Source organism: Citrus clementina, unplaced genomic scaffold, assembly GCF_000493195.1.
Source record: "Citrus clementina cultivar Clemenules unplaced genomic scaffold, Citrus_clementina_v1.0 scaffold_5, whole genome shotgun sequence".
NCBI lineage: Eukaryota > Viridiplantae > Streptophyta > Magnoliopsida > Sapindales > Rutaceae > Citrus > Citrus x clementina.
This window is the reverse complement of record NW_006262201.1, coordinates 36,818,450-36,839,224: the sequence shown is the minus strand read 5'-3', so window position 1 is coordinate 36,839,224 and position 20,775 is coordinate 36,818,450. Positions and strand designations below refer to the sequence as shown.

The 20,775-nt window shown below is 35.1% G+C and overlaps 4 protein-coding genes and 1 non-coding gene across 10 annotated transcripts; all 5 read right to left on the bottom strand.

Moving 5' to 3' along the window:
• Positions 1–1,691: 1,691 nt before the first annotated feature.
• TRNAR-UCU lies at positions 1,692–1,764 on the bottom strand. Its single transcript has one exon. It is a non-coding gene; the product is annotated as a tRNA-Arg (tRNA).
• A 615-nt stretch (positions 1,765–2,379) lies between these two features.
• LOC18042939 (RHOMBOID-like protein 8) lies at positions 2,380–5,799 on the bottom strand. Its single transcript, XM_006434019.2, has 6 exons — positions 5,299–5,799; positions 4,518–4,681; positions 4,232–4,395; positions 3,867–4,132; positions 3,534–3,660; positions 2,380–2,719 (listed from the first exon to the last, which is right to left on the bottom strand). Exons 1-6 carry the CDS (start codon positions 5,637–5,639, stop codon positions 2,597–2,599), a joined length of 1,185 nt encoding a protein of 394 aa, XP_006434082.1. The 5' UTR covers positions 5,640–5,799; the 3' UTR covers positions 2,380–2,596.
• A 652-nt stretch (positions 5,800–6,451) lies between these two features.
• On the bottom strand, positions 6,452–7,465 carry LOC112098463 (chaperonin CPN60-like 1, mitochondrial). 2 transcript variants are annotated; one of them, XR_002905564.1, is made up of 3 exons: positions 7,309–7,346; positions 6,749–6,982; positions 6,452–6,653 (listed from the first exon to the last, which is right to left on the bottom strand). XR_002905564.1 is itself a non-coding variant. In XM_024184870.1 (3 exons), the coding sequence occupies exons 1-3, from the start codon at positions 7,348–7,350 to the stop codon at positions 6,516–6,518; spliced, it is 255 nt and encodes an 84-aa protein (XP_024040638.1). In that variant the 5' UTR covers positions 7,351–7,465; the 3' UTR covers positions 6,452–6,515. The 2 variants fall into 2 exon arrangements, 1 of the variants encoding a protein (XP_024040638.1); XM_024184870.1 differs by having other exon boundaries at positions 6,452–6,622; positions 6,877–6,982; positions 7,309–7,465.
• A 2,208-nt stretch (positions 7,466–9,673) lies between these two features.
• On the bottom strand, positions 9,674–12,310 carry LOC18042938 (chaperone protein dnaJ 8, chloroplastic). 2 transcript variants are annotated; one of them, XM_024184418.1, is made up of 6 exons: positions 11,921–12,310; positions 11,293–11,367; positions 11,066–11,205; positions 10,474–10,611; positions 10,187–10,206; positions 9,922–10,059 (listed from the first exon to the last, which is right to left on the bottom strand). In XM_024184418.1, exons 1-6 carry the CDS (start codon positions 12,165–12,167, stop codon positions 10,017–10,019), a joined length of 663 nt encoding a protein of 220 aa, XP_024040186.1. In that variant the 5' UTR covers positions 12,168–12,310; the 3' UTR covers positions 9,922–10,016. The 2 variants fall into 2 exon arrangements, with proteins under 2 accessions (XP_006434081.1, XP_024040186.1); XM_006434018.2 differs by lacking the exon at positions 10,187–10,206 and having other exon boundaries at positions 9,674–10,059; positions 11,921–12,307.
• A 987-nt stretch (positions 12,311–13,297) lies between these two features.
• Positions 13,298–17,961, bottom strand: LOC18042937 (transcription factor TGA7). 4 transcript variants are annotated; one of them, XM_024185177.1, is made up of 11 exons: positions 17,741–17,961; positions 17,485–17,550; positions 16,368–16,518; positions 15,938–16,097; positions 15,777–15,848; positions 15,507–15,566; positions 15,334–15,411; positions 15,155–15,221; positions 14,496–14,767; positions 14,048–14,275; positions 13,298–13,617 (listed from the first exon to the last, which is right to left on the bottom strand). In XM_024185177.1, exons 4-11 carry the CDS (start codon positions 16,094–16,096, stop codon positions 13,465–13,467), a joined length of 1,089 nt encoding a protein of 362 aa, XP_024040945.1. In that variant the 5' UTR covers position 16,097; positions 16,368–16,518; positions 17,485–17,550; positions 17,741–17,961; the 3' UTR covers positions 13,298–13,464. The 4 variants fall into 4 exon arrangements, with proteins under 4 accessions (XP_024040945.1, XP_024040944.1, XP_006434079.1 ...); XM_024185176.1 differs by having other exon boundaries at positions 17,485–17,961; XM_006434016.2 differs by having other exon boundaries at positions 15,155–15,218; positions 17,485–17,961.
• Positions 17,962–20,775: the final 2,814 nt, after the last annotated feature.

Here is a 20,775-nt window from a genome sequence, read left to right as displayed (position 1 = left end):
ATGTTTATTTTTTAAATGATGATACAGCCACAAATTCTTGTACAAACTTATCTTGTACAAACTGATATGATATTAATTCATTGATTGAATGAAAAAAAAAAAAAAGATTTTGAAGACATTTAAAGTTACAAAGGGTAAAATTCTAAATAATCTTTTGCTACGGCAACAGTCGAGACTGGAAGGAAAAGAAGAAGAAAGAAAAATGATGTAATTGATTGATTATGCAAATTATTAAATTATTTAAATATTCATACAACAACAAATTTATTCCCCCCCCCCCCAACCAAAACGCAGCCATCCCTTTGATTTGAGGCTTTAAGTATGAGAGCAAAATTAGCAAAGTCTTCTACTGCGTTTCTCGGCTTGGAGTTGAAGGCCCGAACTTGATTGGAGAAGAAAAAGAAAAGCTCGAGCCTTGAATTGTTTTGGGGTTGGATTATTGTCACTCCTCCAAAATTCTTTTAAAACCTCTTTTTTGTTACAATTACATTTAAGGACAAATATTATAATATATCTCACATTTATTTTATCTCATTTCAAATTTTTATATTTTTTTCTCTTAAAAAAAACTTGTATTTTCTCTGCTATCAAACTCACACATGTAATTTTTTTTCTCAAATTCTCTATAATTTTTTCTTTAATTATTAAGATAATCTATTGATAATAAACAAAACACATGCTGACAAAATTATTTACTTTTTTTTAAGGTTCATAATAAAACTTTTTACATCATAATCTTACATATATTTTATTTAATTAATTGATGTTTATCAAGAAGTTTATCACCCATAAAAGTTTATTTGTAAGGAGTGAGAAAATAATAGAAAATTCACAAATTCACAAATTAAATGTGTTTATTTAGAAATAAAGGTATTTTTAACATTAAACTTAACATTATTAAAAAAGAGATTTCAGAAGAATTTTTGGAGGGGTGCCATTAGTCCAACTCATTGTTTGGACCGAATCACAATGAGAAACAGAGTTGTAGGCCCACTTTTTTTTTTTTCTTTTTTTTCCCCTTTCTAAAATGTTGTGCTTTATACCCAGTAGGTAGACATATAATATATTTGAAGTACATTTCTTTTAAGTACTCAAAATCCACAATTTAAATGCATCACAGTGGTTGGCTGGCGGGCCTATCACGACGGCGGCCGACATCCACCAGTACAGCATGTAATCATGTGTGTAGCCCGTAAGGAAGATAAAGGGAGTCTGTAGTTGGGAAGAAAAAGGGAGAGGTCAAAAAGCAAAAGTTGAACTTGAAATTTAAAAAAAAAAAAATTAGAATTATATACTCGCTTTAAAGTGTGATTGAAACAATATTGTTGACTGAACGATAGTTGACTTTGGGAAACTAACTGATTATGGTTGTCTTTTCTTGGTCCGTTTCCGGTGACATAATGAATATCGAAGTATCAAGCCAATGGGGGCATCGTTGCAATTATCTGAGGTTCCAAAAATTATCTTGTAAATGTCAATGGGAGTGAAAATTAATGACTTATATTGAGAATGAAATAGTTATATGAATTCATAAGTAAAGTAGCAGTCAAGAATTTAATTAATACTACCCAAGAGCAGGAGTTGCAGAGTTAGCCAGTTAGAATTTGGAAAGCAAAACACTACCGATAGAAGAGAAGAGAAGGCTGAAAAGAAGAATGGGTAAGAAAAAAATTCGGAAGGATGAAACGCCGCACGCCCGGTGGGACTCGAACCCACAATCGCCTGATTAGAAGTCAGGCGCCTTATCCATTAGGCCACGAGCGCCTTATGGTGGCTCATCCGCATTTACACATACAAGACAATACAAAGAATTCCCGACTACGAAACTCTCTGCACTAAAGGCTTAAGTTGGTAGAGAAGAAAGACACTTGGGGTATTGATTTTATTGTAGAATAATCTCTATTTTCATTGGAGATTTTGAATGTTGCAATTTACATGAATGAGGGACCGACCGTTCTCAATTTTACAGTGCAGTTGTATTGGTATTTGATTCTTGGCGCTTGGGACGCGTAATGAATTCATCCCATGGACACAAACACACACACAACAACATCACCAAACTTGTTGCTCTTACTTCCCATGTTCACGAAAGGCATTCTATCGTGTCATTTCGATTGAATGGAACGAAATATTGGCAAGATTAATTAATTTACTATGCTTCATGATTTTGAGTAGAGATCTCATTACTGAAAACTTCCGAAAGAATTTTCCATTAGCAAATGGTACTGTCGCTTGTTCCATCTCAGAAAATTTTGTAAAGCTCCGGATGAAAGTGCACAAGACACCCAGCTTGCCTGACAATCGTTTTTTTTTTTTTTTTTTGTGTAGTGATAAAACAAGTCAACTGTAGTAAAATCACAACGCTATGGACACTGTATCTAAATGGCCATCAACGATTATTGACTTTAAAGTGTATTCAGTTTTTGAAACTCACAACTAATTATCACGGGGTTGCACAGATAATCTCTGCTTGATATATGTTATGAGGAGCGCAGAGTGCACAAGTTCTACTAGTGTTGAATGGCTATCACTGAGTGCTGATATTAAGTATCTTCTGTTTTGCCATGTCACAGCAAAATCGTCATGCAACAGAGTTCTAAGAGCATAGCAGAGTGCACAAGTCCTTCATCCTTGCTTGAGAAATGTTGGTATAAGGGAAAACCCTGAAGTTGCCATGACCCATACAAGTCATAGTCAACTGTGAGTTGCTCACAATAGTCTGCAATTGCGAAATGACTAGTATTAGCAAGGAGTTTCATTTCATAGCATTAAACTTTTTACTTTAAAGTTCGTTGAAAAAGAGATCAGAATGCAGTTATAGTGACTTCAAGGAAGAGTAACTGTTCTCAACACTAATGTAATTGTTGCTCAAGTTACATTTGTGACAATGAACCATTTCACTCTTCTAATACATTAGACCTTAATAGTGTGTATAAGTTTATATATGGTGCAGACAGAGGTTTAATTTTATAGAGGCACTTTGCATTGGAAATGTACAGATAACTTTGTAAATACAGTCTTTATATTTAATGCAGATAAGTTTCAAATAAAACCAACTACAGTCTTTATAAACAAAATTATTGCCCTTCTGACACACAACAATTTTGATACCTAACTATATCTTGTGCTATCTATTTATCTATCTATATATATATATATAGAAGCCCCCTAAGTTACGTTTAACGTAACTTACGCCACACATAGCAACAGTAGCAGGTCCCACCAATGTGCTACTGTTGTTGTGTGTGGCGTAAGTTACGTTAAATACAACTTAGCATCCGCCATATATATAATTTTTTTTTTAATTTTCAGTAGGGTTGATAATGCAGTAGCCTTTCTCATCTTTTGCTTTCCCATCTTTTCCTATAGCTCTTCTCACACTTGACAATAAAGAAAATCGACTATTGTTGGGAACCCGTTATTTAGGATAGTTTTGCGTTTTCAGTTTCTTTCCCCTTCTAAATCTAGCTTTCCCTTTGGAGTGTCCACTATCACATAAATTGATGTGCTAAAATGACGACAAAAAGAATTACCTCACAATTTGTTGTTATGTCATTGCAGCTCCACCTTTTAGAAGGAACACAGTCAATGTATTTACACCATTTGCAATACTGGCTTATATTTAATCCTTGAAGCACTGCTGCAAGAAATCCAAGGATCCTGCATAAAACAGCTGCAAGTGTTTACCAAAATGTTCAACAACCTAAGCTCTCAAAGAAGCTCTTCTAACAGCATCTCACAGGAAAAGAAACCCCCGCGGGAGGGGGGGGGGGTGGGTTGGGGTGGGGTGGTTCAGGTAGGTTGGGGGGTTGGTGTGGAACTAGCAACAGAAACAAGCTTGCAATAAAATTAAAAGATGAACTCACACAAGAACAAAAAGCAGCAGAGAAACGCTTCTCATGATTGGCCTGTCTAGCTTCAACTTAAAGTTGATGGAACTTTTTACATTGTGCTCAAAGATGCCTGCCTTGCTGTGAGCCACTATCCTGGTTTGAGGAGTGAACAGAAGTGTGAAACCAAGTAGGAATCCTGATATAAAACCTCCAATGCTTGAGAAATTGTCTATATAAGGTAGCAAACCAATAGCAAAGTTGATTGTGGAGACAAAGAAGAGAAGGACTATGGCTGCAAACTGCAATCAAGCAAAGGATTAATCACTGCTCCAATTAATATGAATGATAAAAACATAAATAATTGGGGGAAAATGAGGAAGCAGAGGAGGAGGTAGGACCTTATCAGTGTAAAAGTTCCAGTTGCGGATAAGACCAGAAAGCATAGCTCCAAGTAATCCAAACAGTGAACCAGAGGCACAAACTACTGGACTATTTTGGACAAAGAGTGCAGCAGCCAAGCTTCCAACAAAAGCAGAGAATATATAGATTATACCAATCCTCACTGTGCAACAGAATAAGAGAACAAAAGGGTCAATCATGGATTAACAGCAATTCATAATCTAGCTTTTGATTTATTTTTTTCATGCAAATTGATAATAACTTATGAGAAAGGAATCCAGTTACCTGGTCCAAATTCCTTTTCCAAGTGAATTCCTACAAGGACAATACAGCCAAGGTTGAGGATGAGGTGGATGAATCCAGCATGCAACCAGGGACATGTGAAAAGACGCCAAGTATGGTGATATTCTTTCAAGAATGTCTGCCGAAGAGCACCCATTTGATCAAGCCTGTGAGATCATAGGCATGAATTTATCTATGGAGAATGGATAATAATTAGCATTAAAGCACTCTATCTTCTCAGAAACATAGCAATTAGGAATTAAATACGTCCAGGACAAAAGCTTAAGATCTCTCTATGATGCTAACTATTTCTGTAACTGAGGTTCTCCTAAAATCTTAAAATGATCTGATACTGGCCTATAGAACTGAAGATGCACGATGAAGAATAGAAAATAGATCGGTCAATAACAATAATTTACTTCATATTTTTCTTAAAATTTCCCAACATCAAAATAGGATTGAGATTTGACCACAGATTTCAAGAATCGCCCAAGAAAATAACTTAAACGACAAGAAAAGATTTCCAAACCCGAAAATAGCAAGGAACATAAGAGCAAACAGGCTATATGCCGGTAAATTTTTTTGTCAATTTCAACATATTCGCTCATTATTCTCTCATTTCTCAGCAATTATTCATTAACATTAATTTAAATAATCAATCACAATCGCACAAAGGTAAGAGCTCTAACAGAACTTTATGCAAGTATAACTAAATAAAATTGACATGAAACCCTAGAACTAATAGAATTAATGAGGAGGGGTAAAAAAGAAAAAGCAAACTCACGTGGAGGCTGAAGGACCGAGAAGGGGATTCTCAGAGATCGGCTGAAACGACAGCCTCCCCAGCATTTTGAGGGCGCAGTTACCGTGAGAATTCCTCCAGCAATCGTTGACGGCCATGGTGGCGGCGAAGGCCACGACGTGGAGAATGACGAAGACCGATATAACCCAGGTGTCGGTCCCTCTTTTACGACCGCGAGACTTGAAGAATGGGGCTTTGGCTTTGTGGTACTCTTGCCCTTGGGTTTCCGGGAAAGTAATGATCGGAAGATTTGCGAGTTCTTTTTCTTGATGGGACTGTTTGATTTCGATCTGAGTTTGGAGTTGCGATGCTGAGTCTGCCATTGCTGGTTTTCCTGAGAATGAATAGTGAATGCTAACTGATTTTAGTAGGGGCTTTTAGTCCTGAAGTAGCGATTAGTTGCGAGCGTAACAGAATTTGTTGGAGACGGGTGGATTTGGCGGGAAACTTTTGCAGCCAATATTTGTATTGAGAGTGGTTTGGCACGGCACTATCGTATTTTAATTTATTAGCCACATTTTGCCCCTTTGCTTCTTTTTTTATAATTGGTGGAAAAATGTGATTACATAAATAAAAAATTAAAAATATAATACTATTAATCAATAATAAAAAGTGAGGCTAAATTAGTTTCCGAGCTCATCAAAATTCCAAACAAGAGAATCATTATGAACAGCCCCTGGTGAATTTAACTCTTGGTATCAGCTCGCATCCAGGGAATAAAATGAATACGTGTACGTAGCAAGGACACATTTCCATTCACATCATCAAGCACCATGTCAAAAACTTAACACTGCAATCTATAGGCAATGTCATCGGGTCGTGGATGGTTGGGAATGAAACAGGTCGAGGTATCCAGTCACTCGTATAAATCACATTCCGACCCGATTCGCACAACGTATTCCAAGTGCCAACCCTAAAGCAACTCGCGACTCGACACTAGACACTACTCTATATATATACCATTGGATTGTACAGCCCCGCCCGAGAAAAGAAAACTCCATAAATTATTATTAGTTAACAGGTTAAATTAAAAATACAGCAACATTTTGGCAGGCCAAATTAAGATATTCGTCACATCATGTCAATGTCATGTAAATTATTAATCCCAACATCGTTCCATTCCTTGGCCGGCGGGTCTCATCTTCGGCAAGCTAATTAAAGGAAATTATGGACACAACATAATACACTCCAATACATGTTTAGTTCAAGCTCCATTTCGTCCCTGCTACCTTCCATAGCCGGATCTCAATTTCGGATTTCCAGCCAATATGGGATATCGAGCCTTGAGACGTACATTTTGAAATCGCTGTCGTACAAGGAAGATGAAATGGGCCATCCTTAGGATCCACAAAGAGAGGATAGATAAATTAATAAAAGGATTAGCAATAACTACTGTTTATTAAAATATTTTAAGAGGGTTAAAACGAGTTACCTTACTGCGGTTTCTAATTCAGAAATTAAGATGTCAACTAACCAAATCAGTATTTCCAGACTTGAAAGTCTCTATACAATCACCTGGTACACAACAAAGATGATCACATTCTTATCTGAGAAAAATACCTGTAGCCGGATCGTATACCAGATCACGATTGTCCTGTTCTAATAGCTTTTCAACAACAATGGAATGATCAAATCCAGTAGCAGAAGCAATTGAGTATACGGGCATCTGTGCGCAAGCTCAAATATTATTAGTAAGCGAGCCTCCTAACTTTGGGTCATGCATCTCATTTTTTACTGAACTGAAACTTTGGGTCATGCATCTCATATTCTTAAGTTATCAAGTTTCAAAACATAGTCTGACTTGAGTTATTTCCCCTCCAAATACTAGCACACTTGTTGTTTTTCCCAGACATCCATCATTAATCATTATTGAATAAAGCCATAATCAAGTTAAAGAATATCGAAATTAATTTTCATGCACGGCTAGATTGGCAACAAACAAGAAATGAAAAAGAGATTTGAGATAAAAAAAAAAAAAAAAGGGACAGACACCTTAGGAGCATTCTGTAAAAGCTGAACTCCAAACTTTGACATCAGCGGTTGCAGGTCGCATGCAATTTGTCCAGCTCCTTTGAGACATTAATAAGAGCAACCCCACCACCTCCAAATATACCGTAATAAACGAAAAATGTGATCCATCAACCCAACAAAATCGACCAAACAAATTTAATTATAAAAATAAAAAGGCTTACCAGGTAAAATTCCGAATTTCATTGCCATCTCGGTAGCCCGTACAATATTGTCAACTCTAATACAATTACTAGCTCTATCAACCTTGCATCAAAACAAAGATCATCAAAATATATTTTCCAAAAAATTTCTTGGTGATCAATTATAGTTAAGATGCTTGAGGAAATGAGTGTACAATTCCAAACAAACCTTAAACCTAACAGCTTGAGAAAGACGTGCAACTCTCTTCCAATAAATAAGACTACAGGCTCTTTTTTTTTTTTCTAGTTTTTTTTTATTTTTTATTGCGGATCTCAACTGCAACACCGATTATATGAACATGTCAAACAACTAATAAACACTATAGAGAGAACGTCCAACATCAACAATAAATAGCCATAACAAACCTGTTGACACCTCTTTTCAATGTCTTTCTGGTCACCAGCGGCATAAAAAATAAACATCCTTCCATATATAAACTACTTTAACCCCTAATGATGTGGGTTCAGTTATAATTTATTTCAATAAGCCTGCCCTCGATGAGATCTAGTGCAAAGACTACAACAACAATGCAAATACACACGCATAAAATGAATGGCCACCTCTTTGCATGAGCCTTTGCATGAGCCACCAATTCAGAGTTAATGTATATGCTGCCCAAAGAGGATAATTCAAACACTACAAGAAAACTGACAATAGATGACATACACTTTGTGACGGAAATGACGTACGTCATAAAAATATGATAAAGTCGTGACAGATTTTGTGTCTATCAAGTATTCATGATGGACTCATGATAGAAATAAATTATATCAATAATATATGATGACTTTGTGATAGAATATATTACATCAAGAATTCATGATAGAATTTTAATGTTGACTTCATTTTGGCGCTTATTTGACTGAATTTTTTGGCATTATTTGAAATAAAATATTATATGAATCAAGAAACGCTGTTGTTTCACTTAAGTTGGAACGATGATGTTTTGCTTATAAAATATTACATATTTAATTTTTTTTATTATAAAATAAAAAACAAGCTATTAAAATAAAAATAAAAAGTTAAAATTAAAAAGAAACCCTCGATTTTTTTTTTTTTCTAAGTGTTGAGATTCCTACCCATTCTCACACCAAACTCTTCTCTCATAAAACCACCTGAAACCCTAGTCTTCTTACAGCCACTCTCAATCGACCTAGGTAGATACTCACATCCATAGCCACCATGGCGGAAGCGTTCGAATTGGGCTGCATTTCTTGATGCAGCAGAAGCGTGGCGGTGCTCATGGCTCTACTAGTTGCACGCGAGGTTCCAGCGTGGGCTGACGGCATGTGATGACCACAAAAAGAAGTAGTACAATGGCAACAAAGCGTGTTTCATGCTGGTTGCAGTTGCCACGGACTAGAGGCACGAGCTTCCATGGCCAATTTTAAATATTTGTTCTTTAATTCTTTTTTTTTTTATCTTAATTTTTTCTTATTTTGGCGAGTGTTTGAGATTTATGGTTTGGATTTGTGCTGTTATGTGTCACTTTTAGTAACTACTCTACTAAGGACCTTAGTTTTTCTGGGAGAATTTTTGCTTTGAAAGCTTCTGGTGCATTTCTAATGTCGTTGGAGCTATTCTTCTTACTTTGAAAGCTTTTTCGTAATTTATATTCTCTTTGTTAGGTTGTGAGTGATAGCAAAATGTTCCAAGTTCATGTGGTATTTTTGGGGCATCCTCTACTGGAGGGGTTTCAAATGACATTTCCATTCTTTCATTTATATAATTCATGTTTAATTATGGTATTAATGTCGTGTTTTTAATTATGGCATCATAGAATGACCCTTTAATAATTTATAACTTTTTGTTATAATTATGACTACTCAATAAAATCGACATATATTTAATTTTCTTATTAGTTTTATTTTAAATTAATTATAATACTTCTAATTGAATATCTTTAAATAGTTTATATTTAAATTCAAATATTAACTTAAATACTATTTAATTTAATTTAACACAATCTAATCTAATATTGTTCCAAACATGAGTCGATATTATGTATAATCCAACCCAATTTAATTTAGTTCAATCCAATTTTGCATGGCAAACGTAATCCTTGTTCTTTATAGTAAAGCAGAGGGTAATATTGATATTTCACATCAATTGACATGATTAATTAACATTAGAGTATGTATAAATACATATAATGTATCTCAGTGAGGGAAGAGAGAGAGTTGTGTTCATGAACAGAGAACTTTTAATTAATTCTAAATATATAAGCAAATACCTATGTACAATTTTTTTTCCTTGAATAAACATTAGTATGTTTCTAAAAGTATTGCGTAAAGTAGTGCCAATCAGGGTATCACTGGACACTTGCTACTTTGCTTCATCATCTGTGTCAAGTTCAAGGCCCTCTGCAGCTAAAAGCCGACCGATAGCCTTCCGCTTTTCTTCCTCTGCTTTTCTTCTCATCAAGTCCCTTTTCTTTAACACAAGTGTGTGCCGCTTCATAGTATTTGTGAAGTATTCCTTGGATGCCTTCATTTCTCTAGCCAAAATTTTTCGCTCTTCCTCGGGGTCAATCTGAAATTCCATAAAGAAGTTTGACATGTATTTGTTGAGAGATGCACATTTAATTTCTTTCAGTCAAAAGATAAAATCACTAAAATCTGTTGATGGTTTCTGTAAAGGTAATAGCAGAGCAACCAACCGTGATAGTGTTTTGAGGTGCTACAAAGTACAAAGGACAAAATTAGTTTTGAAATAATAACAGATATTATTATTCAAAATTAATGGTTAATTAGCTATGTCTCCACCTCTTTTAAGGCTTTGAAGATTCTTAGTACTGAAACACTAAAAAAGTAAACTCTTCTACTTAAACAACTGACATTAAGACACGGCGAACACTTGGAGAAAATATATTGACTCAATATTTGAAGACAATTAGGGAGATCTAGCGCATTCTTCAACTGCAGAAAATTCAAAATTATTAGATACCTTTGAACGAGAAAGACGACGTGCACGAAGATTCAGCTCAAGCTGTTGCTGCTCAGCCCAAGCCGCAATGGCCATATCACCTCGCTGATCAAAAGCTTTTCGTTTTTTGATAAGCCACTCCATCCATGCTTGAGATGCCTAGTAGAGCAATAAACAGAAAATGCCATTATTCTAGAAATGAAGTTGAAAAGCAAAAAATAACCTTTATAGTTTAATTTAAGCAAATCACGAGTTTCCTACACTTGGAAAGCACAAACCATAACAAGTTTGGTACATCCCTGGTTTTGCCAGTGATCTCGTCATGTTCTTAAGAAGAATTTTCCATATTAATGATTTCACAATTATCAAAGCTAATGCCTCATAAGATCACCCATAAGTTGTCAGGATCCATAAAATACCTAGGAACAGGTCTCTACAGTTAGCATTTCGAGAAGGTAGACATAACTTCCCCGTGTTTAATTAAAGTATGTTTCATAGTAAAAGTCAAAATCAATTTCAACTTTGAGATCAATATTCTAATTATATAATTTCTAACTCTAATTTCTAGGCTATCAACTGATACAAAAATTGACAAATGAAGCACAAATGCTACCTTCATTGGGTTGACTCGATTATCCATATCATATTGCCTCCGTCTTTCCTCATCAATGAGCAGCTCATAAGCAGCTTGAATCTTAATGAATTTAGCTTCAGCTGTTTCCCCTTTCCCAAGAGTCCCTCTACCATCATAGACTTTAGAAAGGAAAAATAACTAATGAGCTCAAGCCGCTAACAATTTCCACATTTCAAAGTCTGAGAGTCCAGAAAGAAGTAACATACCATCTGGATGATAGAATTTAGCCAAGCGCCTGTACGCGACCTTTATCTGCTCTTCATCAGCATCCCTTTCTAGCTCTGCATTTAAAAAGGAAAAATTCCACTAGAAACGGTTAAGTACTCACTCATAACAATCAAATAAAATGAATTAAATACAGAGTAAGAATGAGAACAAAGCCTCTCTCATCAATTTATTCAGTGTTCATGATAAATATTCTAATTAGCGTGCATCCCGGAGTGTCTATGGCATTATAAACACTCTCAAATAGCAAAACCAAGTTGGGATCAATCTTACTAGTTTTTGGTTGGAACAGACGATAGTGCTTTCCAAATAAGAGAAGCATTTGCACTTTCCATTTTTCACTTTTTCAGAAACTGATTCTCACAGAAGCACTTCCAGAAACACAATTTTAAAGCATAAAATTGGATTCAATTCACAAATTTCAGGGCTGGAACTTATTACACTTCAGCAAATCAAGTTCTAAATATATTAACGAATTTGAACTTCATCTTTCCTAAAACTTCAAATATTCGCTTTTAGTCTATCATAACTTCGAAATATCAGTAAACATAGAACAAGCATAAATCATGCACTTAATACATCAACTAAAAGAAGATTTTTTCAAATTACCAAGAGTTTCGTATGGAGATTTTTCATCGGCCCAATTGGCTGCGCTAACTACAGTCCTCCTCTGATTCACACGAAACCACGACTCGGTCCGGTTCAATTCTCTGAAGCCGAACCAAGAAGATGATCGAGGTCTGTAATTAGGGCTTCGAAATGAAACCTTAATGAAAGATCGAGCTTGGTCTCTGCAACTTATCAGTGAAGTGAACACCATGTGAGGCCTACATATCGTTCTCATATTGCTGCCCATGCTTCGTTTCAGCTCAATCGAAATTCTAGAACGAAATTGTTATTATTTTTCTTGACAGATAATTGAAGGTTGAATTGAAGAGGTGAAGAAAGAGAAAAAGTTTTTTTACAATGAATCTTTTGAATCTTATGACTGAATCTCAATTATTTCTTCCATTTTTATTTTTATTTTTTGGGAAAAATTTCGTTTGTCGTCTTGTTTTTACTTTTCACTGTTTTTTTTTTTCAATATTTACCCGGGAAATTTGTGGCGGCTAGGCTTCAGGCAGCGTGACGGTTGGGACGGACGGGCAACATTAACACTTTCCCTGTTTCAACCCGTAAATACCAAGTTGCATCCATTTTCATTTTCAACAGTTTGCTACTTGTTCTTTATTAATGGAGTGTTAACCCTGTCCTTGTAAATATCTATGTTGATACCCAAAATTTGGCCTAAATGAAAGAGTTGGGAAAATGTTATTTTTACTTACAAAATGAACTGTGAGAGAGCTTGTCATTATTAGAATTGTTATTACTGAGAGTAAAAAATTCATTAATTAGAATCTTATAAAAGAAAATTTTATTAACGATTGTTGAGTTTGATTAAAACTATTGTTGAGAGCGAAAAGTTCGATGGTCAGAATCCAACATAGTAATAAGTTAATAATTTATTAAAAATTATTAAGAATGTTATTGACATAAAGCCTCTTATACTTAAATCAAAGCATAAGAGAAAGACTTAAATTATATAATATTTCTTTTTTAATAAACTTATTTCTCATTCCTATATCTTTTAATGGTAACCTCTTTATATAAAAAAAAAAATTAAAAATATAACATCTTATTAGATGTGACTTGTGAGTCAATGGGCTCGGGACAATTGTTTATATCATTGAATCGGGTTAAGTAAAAATATGGGTTAACAATCCATCTCATAATCTCATCCAATTAACTTTCGTATTCGTAAATCAAATGGCACTAGGGTTTCTTGTAACTTGTAAGCATGCTGGAAATCATGTTAGAAAATAAGATTTAAGTATCAGCAATCCTTTCAAACTTCTGCGATCCGAATCTGTTTAATGACATACTATATAACATGTAGAAGAGATAAACTATGAAAATCTAACTGTCATGATACATACAGCGAGAAGATTTATATTTACAGCTTCTTATATTTTAATATCTGATACAAAAAAGATCACAAACAGATCAAATTGTTGTGATGCAACAATAAATAAAAGTTTCCACTCCTTTTGCAGCTGTTACTTCTGGTGGGTACAGCATAGATATGATGTTTTTGAGGGCTATATCTTTGTGGATTAGGCAGATTCAAGGTGTTGAGCAGCCCAAAGTGAACTAAGAGCACGAAGACGGTGAAAATATTCCCCCAAGGCAAGTAATGCTCGAGCTGCTTGGCGGGTTGTTAGGACCCGATACATTTGCTGCATCGTTTGCTGTCGAAGATGATCGGCCTGTTTTGTGCATGGAAGAGCAAAATAATTCAGTGAGCTTGAGAGAAATTGGAAAAATGCACAGAATTTCTTAAGTGCACAGAAATCAACATTGATGCTCAATAGTGTCAGCATGTGGTTAAGAGTAATTTTTCCAAAGAGATTGAGCAGATTGACTAGTGGAAACATAAGGCCGGTATTGCATTTCCGGCTGCAGCCAAAGAAAATATTGGCAGCTAAAAAATTGCAGTGAAAAGCATAAGTCTTTTCAGTCTTGCACAGTAACCATTGCAATGTTAAGAGAACAAGATTTGTACTCCTCCTTGCTACTCTTTTCTTTCTCAATGATTGAAATGAGGTTCAAAGAAGCTAAGAAGAAGAAATTATTGATAGAAAAATGAAAAGACCTAACCTAAGATTGAAGCTAACTTACAGTAAATAGAAAGAGTACCTGGTTCACAAAGCTCTCTAGTGCCTCCAACTTCTCTGCTGCAGCAACCATCTGAGACTGGTAGATTTCTGAACTTGATTGATCTTCCGTGATGATCTGCACTAGACTTTGCTGGAGTTTATCTATTCCTTGTTGAAGAGCATCTTCTGCCTGCTGAGAAGATTGCCGAAGATTACAAACATCTATAAGTTGCTGCTCAGTCAAGGGCTCAAGTTGAGGCATGAGAATCTGTAAAAATAAATAAATAATAACAGAAAATTAGCAGTTTTCACAATTTGTGAATTGAAAGATTGAACTATGCTTCATTAAATCATGGTGAATTATGTAACTGATATGCAATTGATGCTTGAGCTACAGCCATGTGTTTGTGAGTTATCAAATTCATTGGTTGGTAACTAATAACAAATAAGCAATTTTCACACTAATGTTTTACTGAACTATGTTTTACATTTAGAAGTTCTGAAGGACGGAATCCCCCAATCCATTGAAAAAAGCGCTCAGTTGATGTTCTCCACATGCCCGAAATCAAACTTAAGACATCAGCCTTAGCAGCATCTGCTTTCATGCGGAAAAGATTATTATAGTGGTTCAAGCCATTTTCGACAAGTATACGAAGCTCTATGTCAGTTATATGCTTTTGCAGGGCATTTCGAAGTTCATAAATCTGTCTATTCTGCTCTTCAACCCAGTGACTGTACTCCATTTCAAATGCAGTAATCCCTGAAAGTAAGCCCAAATCAGCTATTGCATATTCAGGAGGTAAAAAAAAAAAAGATTTAAGCATACGGCGTTTGAACGAGAGGGCTATAAATCTAATATATCTTGTTGCAACCAGCAAGTTGAAAATGATCAGGGCTTGGAGAATAATCCTTGGAATAATATAAGAGTTCATGGAGCTTGAACATAATTGAATGGGGTCAATAATTTTGTGAAAATGCACCCTTAAAGAAATATGATGTAGACTCAGTAAACAGATACATCTCTGTGACTTTAGATAGTCAAAATAGTGGAAAAGCTTAGATAGTCAAAATAGTGAAAAAGCTAAACTCAACTATGTTATGGAATCAAAACATACTGATGGTGACAACTCTGCAAAAGATCACAAACCTGGGTTTATATTTCCAGACAACCCAAAGTGACTGCCATCTGAAGTACTGCCTGTGTAGATGCCCTGCTATAGATTCACTGATTCATGAATTAGAAGTAATACTAGGAATTTTGATTTATACAGAACACACTTTTTGATGTGGTGGGATAAAAGAAAAGAAAGAAAAATTTCTCCTAACCTGACGCCTAGCCCTATCAAGTTCCTGCTCCAACTGTGCCAATTTCAAACGGCTTGATTCTAATTGTTGTACGTATGCCTGTGAAGCAAAATCAAAGTATAATTAACTTTATACTCCAAATAGTGAACAGTTTCCACCAGTAAGGAAATGAAAATAAATCTATCTCTTTCTACCTTTTTCCGCAAGCGACTTTTCCGAGCTGCTTCGCGATTTTGTGCCAAACGCCTCTGTGTCTGTAAGTAATTGCATTACATAAATGACACTACCATTTGTGAAGAAGTAAATAAAAAGGATAGAGTTATGGAAAATTACTACAGTGTTTTCATTGAGGGCAGAACGATAAACAAGTTCGTTGCAGAAGGAAACTTAAGTAATCAGTCCCCCCCCCCCCCACACACACACACCAAAAAAAAGGGAATGCAACAGACAGAGTATATTATCACCTTCTCAGAAGGTTTGTTTGCTTCTTGGTCGCTTCTGGAAGGCTCCACTGAATTATGAGAGAGATATTCAGTCTACAGAGTTAGACCAGAAGTCAGAGCCAGGAAATTAGATGAAAGAACCCTGACAACCTGTAACCAAAGAAGAATACTTCAAGTATCACCTGGTTGTCTAGCCTAGTATCCACCTGCACAATTGTGGATGAACCAGTATTTGGGCTAGCATCACCATGAAAGGTGTCTCCCCACATGCTAATTTGGTGGAATGGCTCATAAATGCTCATCCTTCTCAAGGTTGCAAGCTGACTAGAAGGGGAACTCATACTATATCCAGGAACAGAGACAGGAAAGGAAAAAAAAAAAATCGAACTTAATGATTGCAAATCTCTGATTCAACATACTAAGAATCCATAAGTAAAGTTGCATAACTGAAGATTTTCAAAATTGAAATGTTCATTGGAATTCAAAATATTGGTGACATGACAAGAAACAAATTATTCATAATGAAATCAGAAACTTAGTAGCAAGAGTAGAAGATATATTAACTATTAACTAATGAAATGGTAGGCAATGATATTACATAATAACTTCTACCTTTCTTTGCCAGACCAATAAGATTAGTCTTGTCGATTTTGGTTACAAGGAAAGAAATGAAAACCATGCCCTGCAAAGGTGGCTCATCAAGACTGAAAGTAGAGGAGTTGCACGGCAGAGCATACATGTGCAAACAAAACCATCAGATTACCTACATGAGAAGGTAATTTTAGCACAAATCTTGAGTTTTGTGATTTCTCCAAGACAAATATATTAGAAAATCCAAACTTGTATTTCTCTTTGTTAATGCATGATACTTTCACTGTACAAACAAATGCAGAAGCGAGACAGCTTAGAGCAACCCAAAACAGAACTTTGTTGTTTGCAGAAAGAAAATTTAAGTCATATAGTTCATAATCTTTAATGTTTGGTACTGCTTCAAAGATAATTTAAATTATACAGCTGAATGAGCAAATTGTTCCTGATTTGTGAATAGTTTCTCAAAGATATATTCATCTCATGGCAACAGCACATACTACGTTTCATTCTCTGACAAAATTCACTTGCAATGCAAGATATAAAGAAGATAATCTATCTACAATGTGGATAAGCACCTAAACGTGATTTTCAGTCACTATACTTGATGTGTGATTTCTGAAAAATAGCAAATAGTTCCCAAATTAATGCATAATCATAAGACAACTTGTCAAGCACACAAAATCTCACTCTCAAAACTTCAAGTGAATCAAGAAGGCTACTCAACAAAGCAATTACACTTCTCTTTTCCGCCAAGAACCAAATAATCTTTTTGCTTCTCATAATGACTGAAGAACTTTTTTCCTTTTTTATAATACTTCCGTAGCATCAACAATCTTAAACATGGACATTCACTTTTGCCAGTCTTCTACATCACAAGTGTTTTTTTTTTTTTAAAAAAAAAAAAAAAACTCTTTAACCGTAGATCCTGCTCAATCAATGTACAAGCCAAGAAGCAAGATAGATATCACAAATAAACAAATTCATTTGCAGCTTCCAGTCGTATTTCATCAAACTAGATATCACGAATCAAGCTTGGCTCTCTATGTGCTCATGTGCAAGTGAGTGAAAGAGAAAAACACACAGATTTTCATGTTGCATACAGAATCGAGTTCTTCAAATCAATATATGAACAACTCACCAGACTATGCTTGCCTCTCGCCACGTGCTTCAATGCAATAATGGCACCAACTATCACATATATTCACTAAAACAGACCCCAGAAAATAAGAAAAATCCCTCAAGCACTCAGCACTTTACCAAAACAAGAGATACCATTAAATGAAAGTAACTGATAAACCAAAGTAAGACAGAAAACATAATAAATCAATCAAAACGTATTCAGCTGGACAATCTTGAGCTTATAAGAAATCATTAAGAAGCAAAAAGACACTTACCCTCTTGAATCTTGATAACTTTGCTAATCTCACAGGTTTAAGTTAACCTCTTAAATTCAAGAAACCCAAACTCAGCACTTAAAACCCTTTTTATAATATGAAATTACAAGAACCCTTTACAAAGACAGAGAGAATCGCCACCATCCATTCATCCCTCGAAAGCAAACAAGAACCTAAAGTAACAGAATCAACGTAATCTAATAAAATTAAATAAAAAACATTAAATGAAAAAGACCGCATATTTTTTTGGGAAATAAAAAAAAGGAAATGCTACAGTCAAATGTTAACGTCCTAGTGTTCCCACTTAAAAGTAGCACATATTATGCGCACCCACGACCCATTTTCAAAGATGTTCACTTTAACCTACGCACCCCACCCGCCTTAACCTGCACCCCTCACCTTGTGTCAGCCAACATATGTCATACAGTTCTTTTCTGACGTCATTTCCCGGCGAAATTAGAGAATCTAGCAAGTCTTACGTTGAAGCTCTTGGCTCTCCTCAATCCTGATTGGTGGGGCGGACGAGCTGCATACTTGCATGGTTGGTGAAGTGAAGTAAGCTCAAATTATATGTGATATTTATATTTATATTTATTTTTCTGTTTCTAGAAAAAGAAGCGCTTCTGAATAGGACGTGGGGTCGAGTCGAGTGAATGAATGTTAGTTACACGTAAGCATGATGTCAGAATCTGACAGAAAGTTGAGCACACGTGTGATGTGTGTCCGGTAATGGTGGAGATTGGCGAAAGGCATGAGATATGGTTTCCCTCGTTTGAAAATAACGAATCAAGCGTCTAAGTCGTAGCAATTCTTTTTCACACGCTCATATAAAAACGTTGTTATAAATGTACCATTGAATCCTCGATAATATAAATAAAACACATATGTCCTCAATTACTTTAAAATTTGATTACAATTTTCAATAATGTCTAATCATTATCAAATTGAATCATTACCTTCCTTTTTGTCTAATATTACCTTACACATTTAGTGATATTTTTTTACAATTAAAAATATGTAGGACTAACATTGAGCCGCACATCCAACGCCGATGAGCAATGGCCTGAAAATCATCATTGATAAAATGTGCTTCAAATAAATTGATCATATTACATTATAGAGATATTGCCATTAATGTCATATTGATGATGATTAGTGTTCCCTCTTAATATGAATTTTCCTGAACGAATATGTACATAATGCCATTGGTACTAATAACTTGAATACGACTCTCTCTAACTAAACATATTCTTATATTGAGATTCATACAGTGTTTATCACGAAAACAATTAGTCTCCATTTTGATATTTTAGAAAGCCACCCAAATGCATAAATTTCTTGGTAAGACTCATGTTATACATGAAATTAATTTAGTGGTCTATTCGAACAAAAATTTCCAATATATACCATTTATATTATGATACATGCATGCATGAATTAGAGTCAATAATTTGATTTGAGACATGCTCCCATTCCTTGCAAATCGGCAAGGCGTGTTATCTACTTGCTACTGTTGTGTGTGCTTTTCTTTTTAAAATTAAAGGTTAGTAAAATGATAACACCCAACTAGAAAAGTTTCCACTACTTTCCACATACTTGTTGGCTCTTCCCACGTAAAGAAGGACGGCAGAAAAGAGTACCACCTTTGCTTGTAGCTGTAAAAAAGAATAAGCTCGTCGGAAAACGATTGACCGTCGCCCTTTAGCTTAATTATGAACTAAGAACAAACTTGTGGGGAAAAAGTTAAAAAAAAAAAAAAAGTAGAGTAAAGTTTCCACATTACTAAAAAGCAAGAAAAATGGGGAGCCAATTAATCCATTGGGGATCAAAATTAAGTCAAAGCCCTGTAGCCAAAAGGGTAGTTCTCATTTCTAACTCGAGCTTTCATTATTCATATTATGTCTCCCCAGCTTTTCAAGTATTGCTTAATTTCAACCCCTCCCTACAGGTTTCTCAGACTTACGTGCAGAGTAATTACTTCAAGTTACTGTTTGTCGTACTGCTGATATAAGCTGGAAGTTAAAGAAAGAAAATGTCGTTATCACTGCGCATTGCCAATATTGAATACACGCACACATGCACACGCACCCATCCGATTAATAAATCAATATCTTGCTAAGTGGCCATGCATGATGCTTGGTCAGGGGGCAATAAAATCTTTTTCGGTACATGAAGTAGAACATTGCTAGTGATGCTGACATCGTTGTCTTAATTAAGATAATTAATTACCATTTACCAACATATGATGGAGCACATAACGAAAAAAAATAAAATAACTCCACATATATAGTCTCTTCATATTGATGAGTTCTCTCCACCCAAAAGAAAAAAAAAAAAAAGTTCCCTGTATGCAACTAATTTTTAAGTGCAAATTCATCACCGGTGCTAACAGTGTGATTATATTGGTAAGTTATCTTCAAAGGTCAAAAATACATAAATGTACATATGCTTTTGTCTTAATAATTTATTTCTTTCTGCTAAGTCTAGCCTTTAATACTATTATAAAGTCCTTGTAAGTGTAAATTTTTTAATCTCTCCAACATGAGGCATTATCCAAATCAAAGTCTCATATTCGCTTTTGAGTCACGTTTCATTTGATGCGGCCTCTTATGATTTTTCTTTACTCATATTATTTTTAATGCTTTTAAGTCTAATAGCTTCTCTAAGACTTTCTTTAATTATTACTTTTTGGCCAATGCCCTCATAGTAAATCTAGAATTATAGAGTGTAGAAATTATGCTTAAGCAAGTTAGGTCATAAAGGGACCTTCCCTTTTGCTTTATGGCTTCAAGTAGGCACTGGATTCTTTTTCTTGCTGAGTAATTAATAGTGGCTGGCTGGCAATGGCATCTATTTTAATTTCCTTTCTCCAGTTCACTAGCTCATGCATATGGAATCTTATCGATTATCTTTTGCTTAATGTTAAATCTCAAAACGTAAGCGATTACTTAATATGTGATCAAATGGATCATTATCTATGTATCTTTAAAGCAAAAGGTTTTTTTTTTTGTTTTGACAGGCCTAATCACTTTTCC

Coding starts and splice junctions, on each gene's coding strand:
- LOC18042939 (XM_006434019.2), bottom strand. CDS start 5,639: ATGGCAGACTCAGCATCGCAACTCCAAACTCAGATCGAAATCAAACAG. Junction 4,682..5,298: donor CTCGGTCCTTCAGCCTCCAC/GTGAGTTTGCTT, acceptor ATGATCTCACAG/GCTTGATCAAATGGGTGCTC. Junction 3,661..3,866: donor CTGCTGCTTTTTGTTCTTGT/GTGAGTTCATCT, acceptor TGTTTTATGCAG/GATCCTTGGATTTCTTGCAG.
- LOC112098463 (XM_024184870.1), bottom strand. CDS start 7,350: ATGTCAAAGTTTGGAGTTCAGCTTTTACAGAATGCTCCTAAG. Junction 6,983..7,308: donor TTTTACAGAATGCTCCTAAG/GTGTCTGTCCCT, acceptor GCTTGCGCACAG/ATGCCCGTATACTCAATTGC. Junction 6,623..6,876: donor GGTATACGATCCGGCTACAG/GTATTTTTCTCA, acceptor CTTGTACGACAG/CGATTTCAAAATGTACGTCT.
- LOC18042937 (XM_024185176.1), bottom strand. CDS start 16,096: ATGAGTTCCCCTTCTAGTCAGCTTGCAACCTTGAGAAGGATGAGCATT. Junction 15,567..15,776: donor CAAACAAACCTTCTGAGAAG/GTGATAATATAC, acceptor AATTACTTACAG/ACACAGAGGCGTTTGGCACA. Junction 13,618..14,047: donor TAGAGAGCTTTGTGAACCAG/GTACTCTTTCTA, acceptor TGCACAAAACAG/GCCGATCATCTTCGACAGCA.
- LOC18042938 (XM_006434018.2), bottom strand. CDS start 12,167: ATGGGCAGCAATATGAGAACGATATGTAGGCCTCACATGGTGTTCACT. Junction 11,368..11,920: donor ATCTCCATACGAAACTCTTG/GTAATTTGAAAA, acceptor TTTTAAATGCAG/AGCTAGAAAGGGATGCTGAT. Junction 10,612..11,065: donor ATCGAGTCAACCCAATGAAG/GTAGCATTTGTG, acceptor TTGCTCTACTAG/GCATCTCAAGCATGGATGGA.